At 37.6% G+C, this 15,842-nt stretch overlaps 6 protein-coding genes across 13 annotated transcripts; 1 reads left to right on the forward strand and 5 right to left on the reverse strand.

Annotated features, from left to right (window-relative positions):
- Window positions 1-64: 64 nt before the first annotated feature.
- On the forward strand, window positions 65-2,135 carry AT5G11810 (rhomboid family protein). Its single transcript, NM_121219.3, has 6 exons — window positions 65-264; window positions 611-681; window positions 818-870; window positions 968-1,447; window positions 1,554-1,644; window positions 1,741-2,135. Exons 1-6 carry the CDS (start codon window positions 126-128, stop codon window positions 1,825-1,827), a joined length of 921 nt encoding a protein of 306 aa, NP_196742.1. The 5' UTR covers window positions 65-125; the 3' UTR covers window positions 1,828-2,135.
- Window positions 2,036-2,667, reverse strand: AT5G11820 (Plant self-incompatibility protein S1 family; the record flags this gene model as incomplete). The annotated part of the gene is made up of 1 exon (NM_121220.2): window positions 2,036-2,667. Exon 1 carries the CDS (start codon window positions 2,576-2,578, stop codon window positions 2,036-2,038), a length of 543 nt encoding a protein of 180 aa, NP_196743.2. The 5' UTR covers window positions 2,579-2,667.
- Window positions 2,668-3,906: 1,239 nt separating this feature from the next.
- On the reverse strand, window positions 3,907-4,431 carry AT5G11830 (Plant self-incompatibility protein S1 family; the record flags this gene model as incomplete). The annotated part of the gene is made up of 1 exon (NM_121221.1): window positions 3,907-4,431. One exon carries the CDS (start codon window positions 4,429-4,431, stop codon window positions 3,907-3,909), a length of 525 nt encoding a protein of 174 aa, NP_196744.1.
- Window positions 4,432-4,688: 257 nt separating this feature from the next.
- Window positions 4,689-6,293, reverse strand: AT5G11840 (YCF36, putative (DUF1230)). Of its 4 annotated transcripts, none has more exons than NM_121222.5 (4): window positions 5,706-6,293; window positions 5,496-5,524; window positions 5,341-5,397; window positions 4,689-5,221 (listed from the first exon to the last, which is right to left on the reverse strand). In NM_121222.5, the coding sequence occupies exons 1-4, from the start codon at window positions 6,190-6,192 to the stop codon at window positions 4,997-4,999; spliced, it is 798 nt and encodes a 265-aa protein (NP_196745.4). In that variant the 5' UTR covers window positions 6,193-6,293; the 3' UTR covers window positions 4,689-4,996. The 4 variants fall into 4 exon arrangements, with proteins under 4 accessions (NP_196745.4, NP_001331149.1, NP_001331150.1 ...); NM_001343217.1 differs by having other exon boundaries at window positions 4,836-5,117; window positions 5,706-6,216; NM_001343215.1 differs by having other exon boundaries at window positions 4,699-5,221; window positions 5,341-5,524; window positions 5,706-6,218.
- A 1,173-nt stretch (window positions 6,294-7,466) lies between these two features.
- On the reverse strand, window positions 7,467-12,557 carry AT5G11850 (Protein kinase superfamily protein). Its single transcript, NM_121223.4, has 13 exons — window positions 11,968-12,557; window positions 11,262-11,702; window positions 10,980-11,083; window positions 10,284-10,878; window positions 9,935-10,202; window positions 9,669-9,709; window positions 9,452-9,520; window positions 9,253-9,353; window positions 8,979-9,057; window positions 8,712-8,879; window positions 8,557-8,606; window positions 8,307-8,483; window positions 7,467-8,124 (listed from the first exon to the last, which is right to left on the reverse strand). Exons 1-13 carry the CDS (start codon window positions 12,409-12,411, stop codon window positions 8,019-8,021), a joined length of 2,643 nt encoding a protein of 880 aa, NP_196746.2. The 5' UTR covers window positions 12,412-12,557; the 3' UTR covers window positions 7,467-8,018.
- A 562-nt stretch (window positions 12,558-13,119) lies between these two features.
- On the reverse strand, window positions 13,120-15,685 carry SSP5 (SCP1-like small phosphatase 5). 5 transcript variants are annotated; one of them, NM_203038.3, is made up of 5 exons: window positions 15,580-15,685; window positions 14,946-15,052; window positions 14,425-14,789; window positions 13,956-14,293; window positions 13,120-13,632 (listed from the first exon to the last, which is right to left on the reverse strand). In NM_203038.3, the coding sequence occupies exons 3-5, from the start codon at window positions 14,780-14,782 to the stop codon at window positions 13,411-13,413; spliced, it is 918 nt and encodes a 305-aa protein (NP_974767.1). In that variant the 5' UTR covers window positions 14,783-14,789; window positions 14,946-15,052; window positions 15,580-15,685; the 3' UTR covers window positions 13,120-13,410. The 5 variants fall into 5 exon arrangements, with proteins under 5 accessions (NP_974767.1, NP_196747.1, NP_001318546.1 ...); NM_001343218.1 differs by having other exon boundaries at window positions 13,190-13,632; window positions 15,370-15,662; NM_180478.1 differs by having other exon boundaries at window positions 13,190-13,632; window positions 15,457-15,623.
- Window positions 15,686-15,842: the final 157 nt, after the last annotated feature.

Consider the following 15,842-nt stretch of genomic DNA (forward strand, 5'->3'; position numbering starts at 1 on the left):
AATTAAAAACAAAAAAAAAGAAAAATTATATTATATATATATATATATATATTCCCCTCACGACAAAAAAATATATATATTCGCTTCTGTTTTTTTCTTCTCGGACAATTCGTCTTTTGACAACAATGGCGGACAAATCAAGCAGATCACTGATATTGTACGGAGACGGCTTGGCTCGATTTGTCGATCCGTCAAATACCAACATCCATTCTCTTGCTTCCGTCGCTACTTGTGGCTTCTTGAGCCTTCCTAATGCACCTCCAGGTCTCTCTTTCTCTCTCCCTCGCTATCTCTTCATAAATTTGGTTACTTTCGTTTGATTCGTCTTGAATTTCAGTCAAAATCGCTACTTTAAGGGTTTTCACTTGTTAGGATTTCTTAGTGTTGATCAGAATTGAACCATATCGTTTGGATTCGATTGTGACTTTTTTAATAGTCCAATATGAAACTCCAGTATACAATTGATCTAACTGGCCAACTTAGAGTTCTTGTTCAGTGTCAATTGACCCAATTGCTTAAGAAACAAAGATTTGAGATCACTTGTGTTACATTGCCCTTGCTTTGACATTTTGCTATTGATCTAACTCACTCTGCTGTTTCAATATTGCAGAAACTGAGAATGAAAGAATAGTTCGAGAATTCTCCCACTTGCTGGATGCATCCGAAGCTTATTCCATAGCTGTGAGATACTTTACTCTCTACTATATTAATTTCTATGTGAGCCGAGTTTTGTGGCAAAATATTTAACAATCTCAGTGTGTTTACATAGTTATTCACGAATTAGAGATTAACGAACCATGATCTGATTTCTTAATAGAGTGGACTAAAACCAAAGGGAAATGGAAATGATATCTCAACTTTGGCTGAAAGGTTATACTTTTCACTTATCTCTATAGTTTTATACTCTCTTTGATAATCAATAGCTGGTATATCCATATGTTGATGCTAGTATTTACTTTAATGCCAGGTTTATGGGACTCAAAGCTGCTTTAGTTACGGACAGTTCTACTCTGACTTCTTTCGGAAAACTGATTGGCTTAGATGTATTACAGCTTAGTGAAATATGCCAAGAGAGTGATTCCTTTCCTTCTGATGCCACATCATCTAAACTACTAAAGCTGCTTGGATTTGAAGGAGGAAAGTGCTTGGATGTGAACCTATATGACTTGGTTTTTGTTCATTTCGGGGTTGATGAATATAATAACGGGAACAACATGGGAATTCTCGACTCTTTGATTGGCAGTATTATGGGAATGGCTCAACCAGGTTCAGAGATTCTATCGCGGTTGCATCTGTCTGTCGTTCTTAGCTATGGTTCTGTCACAGACAAAGATGTTTCAGTTTTTCCAATCAAGACTCCACAAGAAGACATTAACCCGGCATTTATAGGACTTGTCCCGCGTCAGAGCTACACCATGCGAGGTGAAAAGACACGGGATGATGTTCGGTAAGAGATTCGATGAATTTTTGTCAAAACCAAAAGAATTTGATTTGAACTTTTCTGAAATCATCATTTCGTTCTTGACGGGTTTGGTCATTCTTGCAACCTACAGGCACTACTGTCCTATGTTGGTAGCTCAGTGGCAGCATGGGGTGACCCGGAAAGACTTAGTTGATACCTTATCATTTGAAGCTCTCAAAAAGGTATGGTTTCTGTTTAATGCAAGTTCTGCTATAATAAACGTCACGGCTTCTTGTCTCAAGGTTAATTTTTTTGTTGTTTCTCTCTTTTCATCATAGCTCTGTGGAAATCTTGTTATACCGGCTGATCGGTTCATCCACGAAGTTGCTTTCAAACTTTGGAAAGCCCCAAAATATGGAGCTTAAGCAAAAGTAATCATCTAGTCCGGATGAATTCATTCTCTTTCCGCTGTTGAAGTTGTTTGTGGATTGATCTCAAATTTGCTACCTTTACATAAAGGAAAGACACAAAAGCTGTTCTGTTTCTTCTAGATTATGTATCGTGTTATCCATTTCATACACACAAAAATAGAGATATAACATATATCCTGAAGTGGTCATGGAAGTGTAAAGATTATGGATCCTCTTTTACAGGGTGGTAATTAGTACCGCCGATCCAAACCATTCTCAATTCATCTCCATAGAGCCTTTGGCCTTTATTGTCTCTTTTGATCCTCCTTAGATATAGCCCGTCTCTCTTAACCACCCAAATGCACTCTTCCTCATCCGGATTATCACATTGCCACCTGAATAATCTCTCCCCGGCAAAAACCGTTGCTGTCTGACCAAATGGCGAGCCAAACGCGGTGAAGAACGTGCACTCAAAGTATGTGTAGAAAAACGGTATCTTAATAAATATTGGCTTGAACGACCAGCTTTTGGATTGGCCTGGTTTGAGAGCATGCGTGCCCAATTTGTTATTCGACGACCAACAGTTAATCGCGAGGCTACGATTCCGTCCTGGGTATATGGAGATCTCGTTTCTTACCTCGAACCGGGCTGCTGATGCGGTGTATGCAAAGCACGCTGATGCGATGAGAAGGCACCATGTGAATGCGGTGGCTAATCGGAATCTTGATCCGATCTTGAACCCAAACCCCATTGCTCTATTGAACATTTCTGTTTTGGTTTTTGAGGTTTTATACAAACGGGAGTGTTTGTTTAACAACAACAGAAAAACGGTAGTGGTTTTGGACGTTTTGTTCGTTGAGCTTTCTTTTCCCTTTTTTCGTTTTTAGTTTTAGTAAAAAGTTTAACAAATAATATTCGGTTTGGTTTCAAACAGTTTTATATTGATTGAAAAAATCTAGTAAATTGAAATTGAATGTTAAATTTGTTTTTCTTTTCTCTTTGTTATATTTACTATTTGGTTTGGATTAAAAAAAATCTCTTAGGTTCATGTGACTTTTCATAGTAGTATTGGACTAATAGTTCTTTAGTCTTTTAAGTCCTCCCTAGACCCATTTACGATACTATATCCAAAGTTCCCCATGATATTCATACCTTATATAGTATTACATTACAACTTTAATAACTACCGATGTGGGACACTGCCAAAAAAGAAGCAAACAAAAACTACCGAACGTTATATTATTACAAGAACACAACTACACAAGTAAACCTAATTCTCTGCTTTCTCTCCATCTATCGACTTCAGCTACTGAGTGCAAAATCTTTTTGGGGTCTTCTTAGTTACGTTTGCAAGGCGCGAGGCAACAACAAGTGGGTTTCTCAAAAAAAAATAGATTTTCGTTTTGATGTTATTCTTCTAGTCACATGAATAGAACATAAATTTGATCAGATAATAATAGATATAAAGACATGTCCTTAAGGAGCTTAACAGTGAAGTTACTCGTGCCGGTGTGTGAGAAAAACAATTAGTCATCTGCTACTGCCAACAAAATATCATCCCTCAACGAATCGAGAACCCCTAAACTATACTACTATTTTGGTGTCATCCGATTTCACTTGCTTGCTTCTTAAGAAATCAGTAGGCTTACACACAGTTTCGAATACGAAGAAGAAACAAAATTTAACAGTAATTTGAATATTTGAATATTGAACTAAACGTCACACGATTTTCGTATAAAGGATACAAATCTTGATATATTTTTATTCAGAGAAATGAAATTTTCGTTTTAAAAAAACAATAATCTTAATATCAGTATATCACTAAGAATTCTTCTATATATTAGGGATTCTGGATCCACTAATATAAAACCTTAGCTTTTCTAAATTCTGTGAATCCTTCATGTAAAATTGCAGTACACTAGTAGGACTCTTACCCGAGTCCCTTCATGTTCCAACAAAACAAGCTCCTCAAATGTATAAAGTCACATCTTCTTCAACGACCTCAGCTACTAACATGTATAATCACTTTTAACCTTCACTTGGTAATATATTGATGTAGTCCAAGGATCGGCGACATCGACCTCTCAATCCGAATCATGGACCATGTTGTGTACGATGCATAACTTTGAGTTGTTGTGGTGACCAAGGTTTCCACGGCTCAACTAGCTTCTCCGCGGGCCTCGACAATTCAATATACCTTCCAAATATAGCATAAGGAGAATACAACTCGTAACCAATGAAATAAATCCCATTAGGTCTAATTGCATATTTACATGTTTGTCCGTCGCATAGCATCGCCGTAGTAGACAATGTCCTGATCTCAACGTTTGCTGTTCCTGCGCTCGACCGGAAACGACAATTGTGGACCATCACGCCGTTACCAAACTGAGGAACTTCGAATTCCCATTGAAACTCTGAGGATGGAACCGATTTGTGCCATCCGATGTCTTTCTTCGATGATCGACAATTGTAGAAAACCGACGGGTTATCGACATTGTACATTTCGTTTTTGATGAGTATTGAAAAATCAACATCTCCTGAATCAGCTGAGTTTCCTGTTTGAATGATTACTTGAAAAACAAGGCAAAATATTACTAGGGCTTTCATTTTCTCAGCCATTTCTTATTCAGATACTCTCCTCTTTCGGATTGTTAGTTATATATATAAACCCAAGCTTTGTGATATTGATAATTGATATGAACGGACAATAATAGAAAGAGCGTTATGATTTATGTAAGCTAAATTAGTTATGTTTGTTATAATACTAATCTTGTGTCTTTGACTTAGAAACTTCTATCACCTGAATTTGTTTTTTCACGTTATCGAACTTTAGATATCCGTTGACTCACCAAAATTTCTTCCAGAAGCAAAATTTCTTAAAACTAGAAAAATAAAATGGTCAGTATTAACATAGATTTTCTCGGAGGCAAACAAAGATAGTGTTAGAGATGAAAGAGTATCAATGTAAGATCTTACAGAAATCGAAATGACTACCTCTAGAAAGTTAGAAACTGTCAATACTAGTCCGAATGATAAGAGCTAGATTTGAAACCTAATAATGAGTTTTTCCGATACATCAAGACTGGTTTTTGTCCTTTACATCCAATTTATCGAAATATACAGGAATGTACAGATATATTTACTATCAGGAACTATCTGTATTTGCGTTGTGATGAAGAGATTTTCAAAGAAGATCGGAAGATGGTTCACCGCAGAAAGCTTCTGGTTCGAAAGTTCTTGCGGTTTCATCATTGTACGCTCCTGGGATTGGCAGCGAGGATCTGTCCCTAGGATCCCTGTATGTTCTATAAGACGTTGCAATTGGAGAATCACCAAGGTTTATAACAAGAATGAGCGATAATCCGAGAATAACTAGCGTGTTTTTCAGTCTCGCAAGAACTGGCTTTACCTGGAAAAACAACACACACACACAAAACAAATACAGAAACTTTAGCAGACCCCTGAAATATGATACATACATTAGACCAAATTCAAGGATTTTGACATGCTTCGTGATGGATAGCTTACCGAGAAAGATCCAAGAAGACGGTCTCGTGCCAAGACTTCTGGTGTTTTCACCCATACCTGTTCCATATCATTAGAGATTACATTAAGCAACACAAATGTTTTCTTCTACATAGCTTCTTAACCAAAGATTGAGAGGTAACAAAACAAATCATAACCTGACCATCGTACCAACCAGTTTCTTCATCTGCAACAACACAGAGAAAGAGAAATTTCAAAAACAAAAAGGAGCAAAAAAACATTTGATGAATCACAAAACCAGTTCTTAAGCTTATCAATACGTTACTCTCAAAGTAAAACGTGTATCGGAAGTAATCAAAACCAACAAAAAAAAAACAATTTGAATCGGAAGAGTTTAGAGCAAGTACACTCGACGGTGGCGCTAAGAAGACGATTACCGACATAAGCCCAACCAAGATACATCCTTACGACAGCAAGCGTGACAACGAAGATCCCGCTAGAGCTGGCGGCGAGAATCCTCTTAACAGGTTCATATTCGGGTCCGATGGATCCGAACCAGGAAACGGGTAACCCGACGAAAAATGCGAAAGAAGCGCCGGTTAAGAAAAGTCTGGTAGAGTACTCGATTAGATCTCCTGAAGCCCAGGAGAAAGGGAAAGAGGTGGAGAGAGATTGATACTCGTTGATTGGCTGCTGCTCCGGCGGAACGGGACAATCAGTTTCCGGCAACGGCCGTGGAGGTTGAGGTTCGGAGTTTTCGGCGCCGAATTTGATAAGAGAAGATTGAAGGGGTGTTTTGGGGGACAAATTGTGGTGTAGGAATCGCCGGTGGCGTGACGGTGGTTTTAGGGACGATGTAATTGGACTGAAATGGCCGAGCACTGTTGCAGCCATCGCAGCTTCCGTGTCTTTTTTTTTTTTTCCAATTTCGGTTTTGTAACCATCACTTAAAAAATAAGACGGCTCTCATTATTTCAGTCTATTTTCAATTCTACCCCATAACTTTTTGCTTACAACAAATACACCCTTTCTCGTTTTATACACAAATTTGATGAGAAATAAAATCTTCTTCACAAAGAAAAACCCTTTGGAGTAATCATGATGAAAGACAAAAAAAAATTGAATAAGAATTTGCTGGTTCTCTCCTAATATAACCAAATAAAAAAAAATTAGTTTTAGAGAAAACTAAAATTTAGTTTAAAGCAGTGCGAGAACTATTTAATTATATAAAGATTTAAGAAACTAGACAATAGACTTCTTTTGGAGAAGTATAGGAGACTTTACATAATCCAAGAAGCTTTTCACATACTTGGCATCTCCAACTCCTTCAATCTCAACTCTTCTGCTGATGTCTTCTTTGCGATCGTAACTGATAATAAAGAAGGAGCCATCCAGATATATTAGTGTGAATATGAATTCGCTGGTGGAATATGAAGAGAAAACACGGACGAGTCAAAGATTGTTTCAAGTACAGATCAATGAAGTATTTGCTGCGGATTATAGAAGACCAGAGTTTCGAGACGACGATGAGCTTGACTACGGGTTTTGACGGCAACTTCGCGAAAATCTCTATGATCAGATCTTGTAGAAGATAAAATGATGAGTCATCTTCTCGTATATGTGGATTGTTCTCCTCTTAACCTTTTTTATGGAGATTCCTATTGAAAATATCTTAGGGAGCAGTACGTGAAACCCAAAAAATATTCTAGATCTCACTATTACCTCTTGTACAAGTTATTTCCTTATATGTTTAGAAAAGTTTACATTATATAGATGTTAACATTATGTTAATGTTATCACTATATGTATAGATTTTGTATTCTCATACGAAACACAACTCGATAAAATATTTTATTGAGTAATATTTGACAATTTCTCTGCTTTTTCTTTCTTCTCCGCCAGAATCAATTTCTAAAACGGTTATATATATATACCAACGAATTTTATTTCATTTTGCATAAACAATTTTATAATAAATATCGAAAAATGGTCAAATGATATAAGTTTGGGTAATTGGGTGAGATAATATACCCAATGGGCCTCGATTAACGGTGAGAATCGCAATTCTCACAACACGTTACATTTCCTAAGTGTTACATATCAACCGTTAATGATTCTTCTTTCTTCTAAAAAAGCTTCAACTTCTAATTTCTGCCAGCAAAAAGTCATTCCAGACTTTTTATCAATCTTGACCAAATTTGGCATCCATTAAGAAAACTTAATTCCCTAGAATGTCTCATCATTCTTTTTACTTTTATAGTTTACTTTGACTGTAACTTTTACAAGAATTACAACAATCCCCACATGTTTACACTTTTACAGATTTTGGGGCAAATCTCAAACTAAAATAAGAAAAGGACTCCATAGGCTTACTGTGTATTCTTTTCATCTACCATTACTATTTCATTTCATTTCATTTCTATTCTTTTTTTTTTTTTTTGTTCATTCACCTAATTTTATCGTTACAAGTAGCAACAACAATGATGATAATAATAATAGTTACAAAGGGTTAAGAATAGGGCTTTTTCTTTTCTTGTTGAGCTCCCACTTCGATTGAACTCCACAAGCTTTTCCCCAACCCATCAATCTTTTTTTGTTTGTCTCCTCTCGTCTGACCGTAATAACAAAAAGAACAAAAAAAAGCAAAGAAGAATGGCAATCCCCACCCGTTGGCTCTTTGAACCAGACCAGGTAAGGCAACATCTTCTGTCTAACGTATCTTACATCAAACTTTCACTCGTATTCGCTCTGTTGCTTATGTTTAGACCCTGAAGCCGCTTCAAACTTTGCATCAGCTGTGTAAACGATGGCCGTAAATGCGGTTCCCTGCATAACAATCACAAGCTTAACCTCACCTAAAATGTATGATGACCGATTACCTATTTCAATACTGATGGTTTACACTACAAAGCTAATCATAAGGATACATGTATCATACAGCTCTAATAAGGAGTAGTGAATTACTTTTTGCTAAATTTTAAGGATTTGAGTTTTGAAAATGAACTTACGTTTGCCAACATTCACGGATTATCTGTGCCACAGTTAGATCGATATCATCTGGGATTTCAAGGCGTCGATTCTGGAATCCCACAGCTCCAACGACTTGCATCGGGTTCAAACCTTTCCAGGGGACGCGTGAAGTAGCTAATTCCCACAATATGACACCAAAGCTGTACACGTCACATCTGAGCAAGCACACCAGTCAATATTTATGTACTAACATTTAAAAAGGTTCTCATAGTGTTAAATTTCACTCACTTCTCATTAGCCGGTTCATTCCTCAACACTTCTGGAGCCATCCACTCAGGCTGCAGACTCATTAACAGGACATTGTATCAAGTAAGTTGTTCAGTTTATCTTTGCAATTCATGATTGAGAAATAAGGAATAGTTCCATCTAAGATAAAAACTAACCGTTCCTGCAGTTGATTTCGAGGACAAATATGTGTGGTGTTTCATGCGGGACAATCCAAAATCACAAACCTTCACAACCCAATTTTTATCAACAAGAAGGTTTGGAGATTTTAAATCCCTATGTACAACAGTCGGGTGGCTGGTGTGTAAGTAGTTCATTCCCTTTGCCTGCAATACCATCAGAAACAAAGCAAGTCTCAGATAATTTTTAGCGATATAGCAGTAACTTTTAGAGCCTTCTTTTCAACCAACGCAACTCATTTATACCACATCAAGAGCCATCCGCATTCTCCTCTTCTCATCAAGCTGATGGTTCGGCCGATGGAGTAATCTATACAAACTTCCCCTGCATCATATCATAAAAGTTTAACCCATTAAACTCAAGAAGAATGATTAAAGAAAATTAGAAACAAAAAAACACGCATATCATGGTTAGAAAAGGATTACTTCATGTATAAAGGATGACTATAAAGTAAACTAGTAGAGGAAGTGGTGCATTCACGAATAAAAAAAAAAGAAGAATATGGGACTATCATCAAACCTGGGTAGGAACTCTGTCAGGATGGAGAAATTTGGGGGACGAGTAACTGCTCCCATGAAAAGAACAACGTTTGGATGCCGTAACCTCAACATTATTTCAATCTATCAGAATAGATAAAAACATTCCGAATATGATTAACGTTATTGCAGGTAATTTTTACAGAAAATAAGATATCTATGGTTAAATGATTTGGAGTTACTTCAGATTTGAACTGTGTCAATGCATCACCAGAGAAATCTTGGTCCAGAAACTTCTTAACAGCCACTTCCTGAAAGGAAAAACACAATCAGTCCAAGAACTCCATGACTAAAATAGCAAATCTCTTCATCGAAGGGAATGTGAGAGTGATTTTTAGAAACTGCAGATTAAAAAACATTGCAAGGATAAGTAGATTAAGACTACAAAACATAACTCACAGTTCCATTCCACTCTGCACGATAAACTTCTCCATATGAACCTGCGACAGAAAAGCACAGAGAAAGAGCACATCAGATCAAGGGGCTTGTCTGGTGTATCAAAACTGAATAGTTGGATGTAATAGATCTTATCCACAAGCATAAGGGTAGATAACTATTAGTAAATATCAAGCTTCACCAAAAGTCTCTCACGGATACCACTTCAGTTTATAATAATAAAGTTGCATAATTCTAGCGAATCCAATATCTGATATAACAAACCTTACCAATACCAATGCGCTCGCCAATCTGAAGATCTTCCCACATAATTTCCCACTTTGCAGCTTCTCCGAGCAATGGATTAATCCCTTGGTCATGACTATCACAAACAGCAGACTCCCCATCAGCAGTGCCAACCTCCATATTTTCGGATGAAGAAGCTTTACCAGTATTATCCAAATCAAAGTTCCTCTTCATTGACAAATCGACCTCCACTGATTGTTGGTAACTCTCGGCTGTGGGGTTCCTTTCAGATTCTCTCAGTTGTTCAGCTACCTATTCAGTGTAGATGGAAACAATTAAGGACTTAAAAATCTATTAAGGGGGCAGGTGGAATGTTGGGTATCTTAAGAGTACCTTTTCTGGGTAGCATGGAATACCAGAAACCATAGAATTGCTACTTTCTTGGCGGAGCTCTTGAAGCAAATTCTTCCCCCTCAAGTTATGTGGGTTAATATCCATAAACAAATCTGGGGGAGGTGATGCACCACTTTCTAACAACACAGCATGTAATTTCTGCGCAAATTCAGGGTTCTTTGCTGCACTTATGACATACTTTGAGACATTTTTAACTTTAACTTTCTGTGCACAAGTCGGTTTCCCAGAAAATGGTGGCATATTTTCACCAGATATCTGCTGTGAGTGCATTAACTTCCCAAAATCATGCTCAAATCTCTCTGTTTGATGTTTTTCAACAGCACATCTGTCACTGTTTTCTTCCTGGTTTCCAGTGAAGAAGTTTGCTACCATACCAGATCTAGAATCTGCTTCCTTCGAAACTGAAAATGCTGGCGTTTCAATTTCTTTCTCAAGTACGGGGGATGAATGTTGCAAAGAGTCCAAATTCTCAGGAAATACTCTTGTATCTGTGCAAGAAACTGGAAGAAAACTGCTTGGAACCTCAGAAGGGATCAGAGCACCCGGAGCACCCATTAAATCAATAATGTATTCACTGCATGTGAAGAACGAATTAGGACTCTGCAAAAATCACTACCATCACATACAAACTGAGCCTAATATCAGGAATCTAGAATGCAAACAATCAAAGAATACCTTTTGTCATCTAGTTTAATCAAGTTCACAGCCCCATCATCAGTTCCAGTGTAGTAACTGCCTTTTACCAGCATACATGGGAGATTAATCCTATCAGCAAGGACCTAGAAAAAAGAAAAGGATGGGAGTAATTAGCTTCACCGTACATCTTCTAACCGTGACCAAAAAAGGAACTCAGCGATGAAAAAGGAAATAATGAGTGTTGCCACTAGAATCCCCAAATAAGATAACCAAGAGGTTTAAGACCAAAGCTAGAAACAAGTAAGAGGATTTGTTATAAACCTTGAAAAGCAAAGCCCTGTGTCGTGCAAGACCAACATTAACTCGACCAAGTGGAAGAATAGTAGTGTTCAAAGAATTTCTTAGTTCATAGCTCCGAAGCATCCACCTTCTCAATGCTTCATCAGCATTTTCAACGGGGCCACCCATTTGCTCTACAACTATATTTGCAATTTTCTGAGTCAAATCACTTGACACCTGACCAGGAGCAAAGTCTGGACATTCCGAAGCCAAAGCGAATACTCTCCTCTCTAGCTCTTGTAGTTCAGGATCAATCAATCTGTTAACTAGAATGACCTCATAATCAACATTATCTGAAATAGAGATCGCTTGAAGATCAACAAGAAGTGGCATCTTCCCCTGTGAAAGAGAATTAGATGTAATCCCATACACATCGTAAAATCCATCCCTGACTTTCTGGTCATAATTAATGACCTTATGTCCCTACAAGAAAAAAGAAACATCAGCTTAACTCTCCCATTGTCATATAACCAAGGCAGAAACCATCCACATTGAATAAACCCAAAAATGGAAAGTTACACAATTAGGATTCAGAAATACTCGCAACGAAGAGAACACTGCAGGCAATAGCCAAGATCCTAATTCCTTTAAACCCTCGCTAATCGAGCAACCAGACTCCCTAAACCCCTAAATCCATAGGAATTTGAAAATTTTCGCATAAGCAAGAGTCGAGATATAGAGTATATACCCAATAACGAAGCGAGAGAAAGTCAACGGCGGAATCAGCGTCGGTGACCGGAGCAGAAACCCCAAGGCTAATCCTCTTAGCGGCATCAAGCTGAGCTGTATCTGCATTCTCTCTCGGATCAGGATCAGAGACGCTGATCGCCATAGCTAACTGGACTTGGTACTCCTCCTCCATCAAATTGAAATCAACACCATCAACAGCCGTCAGATCACGGCCAACAGGCTCAAATGTATCCAGTCTCGGCATTGTCGTGGAAGCGTTACCAAAACCAGAGGAAGAGACGGAAGAAGTCGATGCAGGGCTAGGGCTAGTACTAAGAATAGGGCTAGGATCGATCATAGGTCTAGTCGAGTCGTCTAACCTGTGATGGTCAGCAAATCCGCCGCCGACGCCACTACTTCCGCCGATGTGGAGCTTCCGTAGAAGATGCTTCATCTTCGACATCGATCGTCAACGACGAACTGATCTCTCTCTCTATTTCTTTCTCTCTCTAAAAATCTCCAGTTTATCTCTCTAACAAATGAAGCTTCCTTTCGCTATTTTTTTTTTTTTGGTAGTTTTTTCTTTAAAAAAAATAATTGTGAATATTGTCACAAAGCAAAATTAATTATAGAGAAATAAATAATGCGTACCTCGTAAACATCCGATAAATAAAATAATAATAAAAAAAAATAGTTTCCACAGTTTATAAATAAATAAGAAAAATAGTAGTAGAGCTTAACCTGCGCCGACATCTTCGAAAGGTAGATTCGGTTAAAATGCGCACTACTCTTCTTCGTCAAGCTTCCTCCACTTACTTGGTAAGAATAGCTTTGACTATTACACGAAGCTACTATTTAGTTTTTAAATGTCCAAACAAGTTTCATAATTATCCGTTCGTGGAACCAACAATAATACCAAAACCAATCGTATATTAGAAACGTTACGCACCTATAGCTTGGTGCCTAGGAATATTTTTATACGGCCATGAAAACTGAGATAAATAAGACTTATGGTCGAATAGAATGGCGTTTGGTGATTGGAGGAAACAAATTATTCTTGGATTCTGTACAAAATGAATTTATTGGATCACGCACTATGCTACTGATTTTTGATTGGGATTCATATGCAAATTTTTCGTTGGACTTTTCTTAAATAAAACTAAAAAAAACTTTAAGCTCACTTTATGTTCTGTTTTTATTGTCTGATTTCAAAGGATTTAGGCAAAAAAAAAAGCCAATTTGAAACTTGAAATGTTAATCTATGTGTACTAGTAAATAAACGAGAAAACAATTATACAGTTATTGTGCCTTAAACTGTTTTTACAGGCATATCCTGTCTTTCTCTGTATACCAAGTTCTTAATTTAAACTAATAAGAAAACAACATTGATATACTTATATATCTTCTCCAACCTCTGCTCTTGTGCCAGATTCTTCCTTTAAAAGTGTTTTGGCGATAGACTTTACCTTTCGAAAGGATCTCCCGCCTCAGCAGGATATTCAGGTGCGGCTACAGCTGCATCAATCTTCTCCCTTAGATTGAATTTCTTGGCGATCATTGGCCTTACATCTTCAACTCCAATTAGGCTTTCAAGAAATGGCAGCAAGTGAAGGAGTTCTTTATCTGATGGGTCATTAAACCAGCTCTCTATTGGCACTCCATTTTCCACTTGGAAACCAAATGCCTAAAACATTGCAGAAAAAGAAAAACACCAATGAGATTGTGCAACAGCCTTAGATCGAGCTTAGAGAATTCTTAATGGCGGTTCTGGAATCAACTTCTTTTCATCAACCCTACAAAACCAATGAGATAGCTTTTGCAAACAAAGAACTTCTACTGGATTCGCCCATACTACCTTTCATAGTTATTATAGTTTTCCTATACTAGAAGTGTATCCTACAATTATAGCTGATAAAAGCATCTATCGATCGGTTTAGGTATAAAGCATAAGAATGGAGAACTAAACGTGTTTACTCACTGTGTAGAAGGATAATAAGAGTATAATACCTGTGGGGAGTTATCAACAATGATAACACGAGATAAATCACGCCCGAGGACTGACAAATCCTTGAGGTAGTTACCATCAAAGAAAACACACGAGTCACGGTACACTCTATGGCGAAAGAGCTTTCTCTTAGGGTCAAGCACGTTCAGAAGTTGCTCAGCATAAATACTTTGGCTAGCTGTAAATATAATGATCTCAAAAAGTCGGGACACTCTCTCCATAAACTCTTTGAGGTGAGGACGGCATCGCACATACACCATATGCTCTTCTTCATTAAAATTCACTGGGAATGTGAAATCTACCTCACCACACGGCTCTAGAGTCGAGTGCACAAGAGTTTCTGCAAAATAAAACATATATGTTATAGTAGCCTTAAAACCTGGTGAGAAAAAACTAAGATTTGTGTGCCATTAAAACCTGCAAAGAGAGATACAATTTTAAACAAACGAATCAACTGAAAAGTAGCCTTACCATCAAGGTCTAGGACAAGAGAAATAGGAGGACAGCTTCGGGTTTGTTTAGGAAGCAAGACCGGCCTGAAAGTTGGGACAACAGAAGACAGGTTCGGCAAGTTCTTGATAAACAGATAAGGATCAAACTCATCGAGCTCCTCATCCTCTTCATCCTCCATGCATACCGAAGTAATAAGGGAATCTTGACCACGCTCGTCAACACATTCCAGCTTAGAGCTCTTCATCGCTAGATAAATGGCAGAAACCGAATCCAAGTTACAATTTGGATCTACGGTACTTGTATCTAGAGCAAGCAATCGATCATAAGGGTTCTGTGCATCCAAATCCCGAGAAGAAGGAGAGTCATCATCTTCCATTAAAACCCTATTAACATCAACTTGTAACTGAATTAGACAACAGAACTCAGAGCCTAATGCAACTACTCCACAATTTCAATATCTGACCATTATTCACATTCATACCCAAACACTACTATAAATCTACAAGTACAAGGTTCAATGATAAAGTTTTCAAATTTACCTTGTAGAAACTCTCTTCACTCCTGTAGCTACCGACAAAGCAGAGACACCGGAGATAGATCAGTTCCCGAGAGCCGTCAAATTACAAACAACTAGCTCATACACTATCTGAGAACGAAAACAGATCTTGGATTAGAAAAGGAGCAAAGCCCTAGATACAATTCACAAAGAAGGAACCAAAACAAAAAAGTACCCAGATTTAAAATATTTGAAAGATAAAAACTTTGGAGCCAAAAGAAGCAAAATTCGAAAACTTTTCATCGCGGAAAGTGACAGAAATCAATATTTTAAGAAAGAGAACCGAACCGGAACTGAAACCCACGAAATCGATTTCAGATAATTTTCAATTTTGATATATATATCTAGGGCTTTTAATACGAAAAAAGGGGGGAAAAAAGACATGTGGAAAAATCAAAGCTTTTTACTGGGATAAACGATGGATAAATCTAATCTTTCCGCTTTCTCCGCAAATTTCTCTGCAAATTTCAAAATTTCTTCAACGAAGCGCACACCTAGATTAAACTTCAGTAGCCCAGAAATTCGAGCTGAGATTGAAGAGCTAAGAAGAAGAAACGGAGAGGGAGAGAGAGAAAAAAGAAAACCCTAGAGAGAGTATATTCGTCGGAAAAAAGTACCTCCGATCAAAAACGATTTCTTCTAGCTTCCGTCTTCTTCTCTCTCTCTCTTCGAAATAAAAGAGTAAAATATTTGCTCGAAATGAATGACAGACGACTATAGTCTACATAAGCAATGAAATATTTCATTTAAATGCCCTCATACTTTATTAATATTTCATTAGTAACCTCGATAGTTTTTGATTTGTTAAACTAAACCCCAAACATTCGAAGAGTATTAGGCCGGTAAATGATGACGTCATCTCCGGTTGGAGGATAGTACA

The sequence above is a fragment of the Arabidopsis thaliana genome, chromosome 5 (genome assembly GCF_000001735.4).
Source record: "Arabidopsis thaliana chromosome 5, partial sequence".
NCBI lineage: Eukaryota > Viridiplantae > Streptophyta > Magnoliopsida > Brassicales > Brassicaceae > Arabidopsis > Arabidopsis thaliana.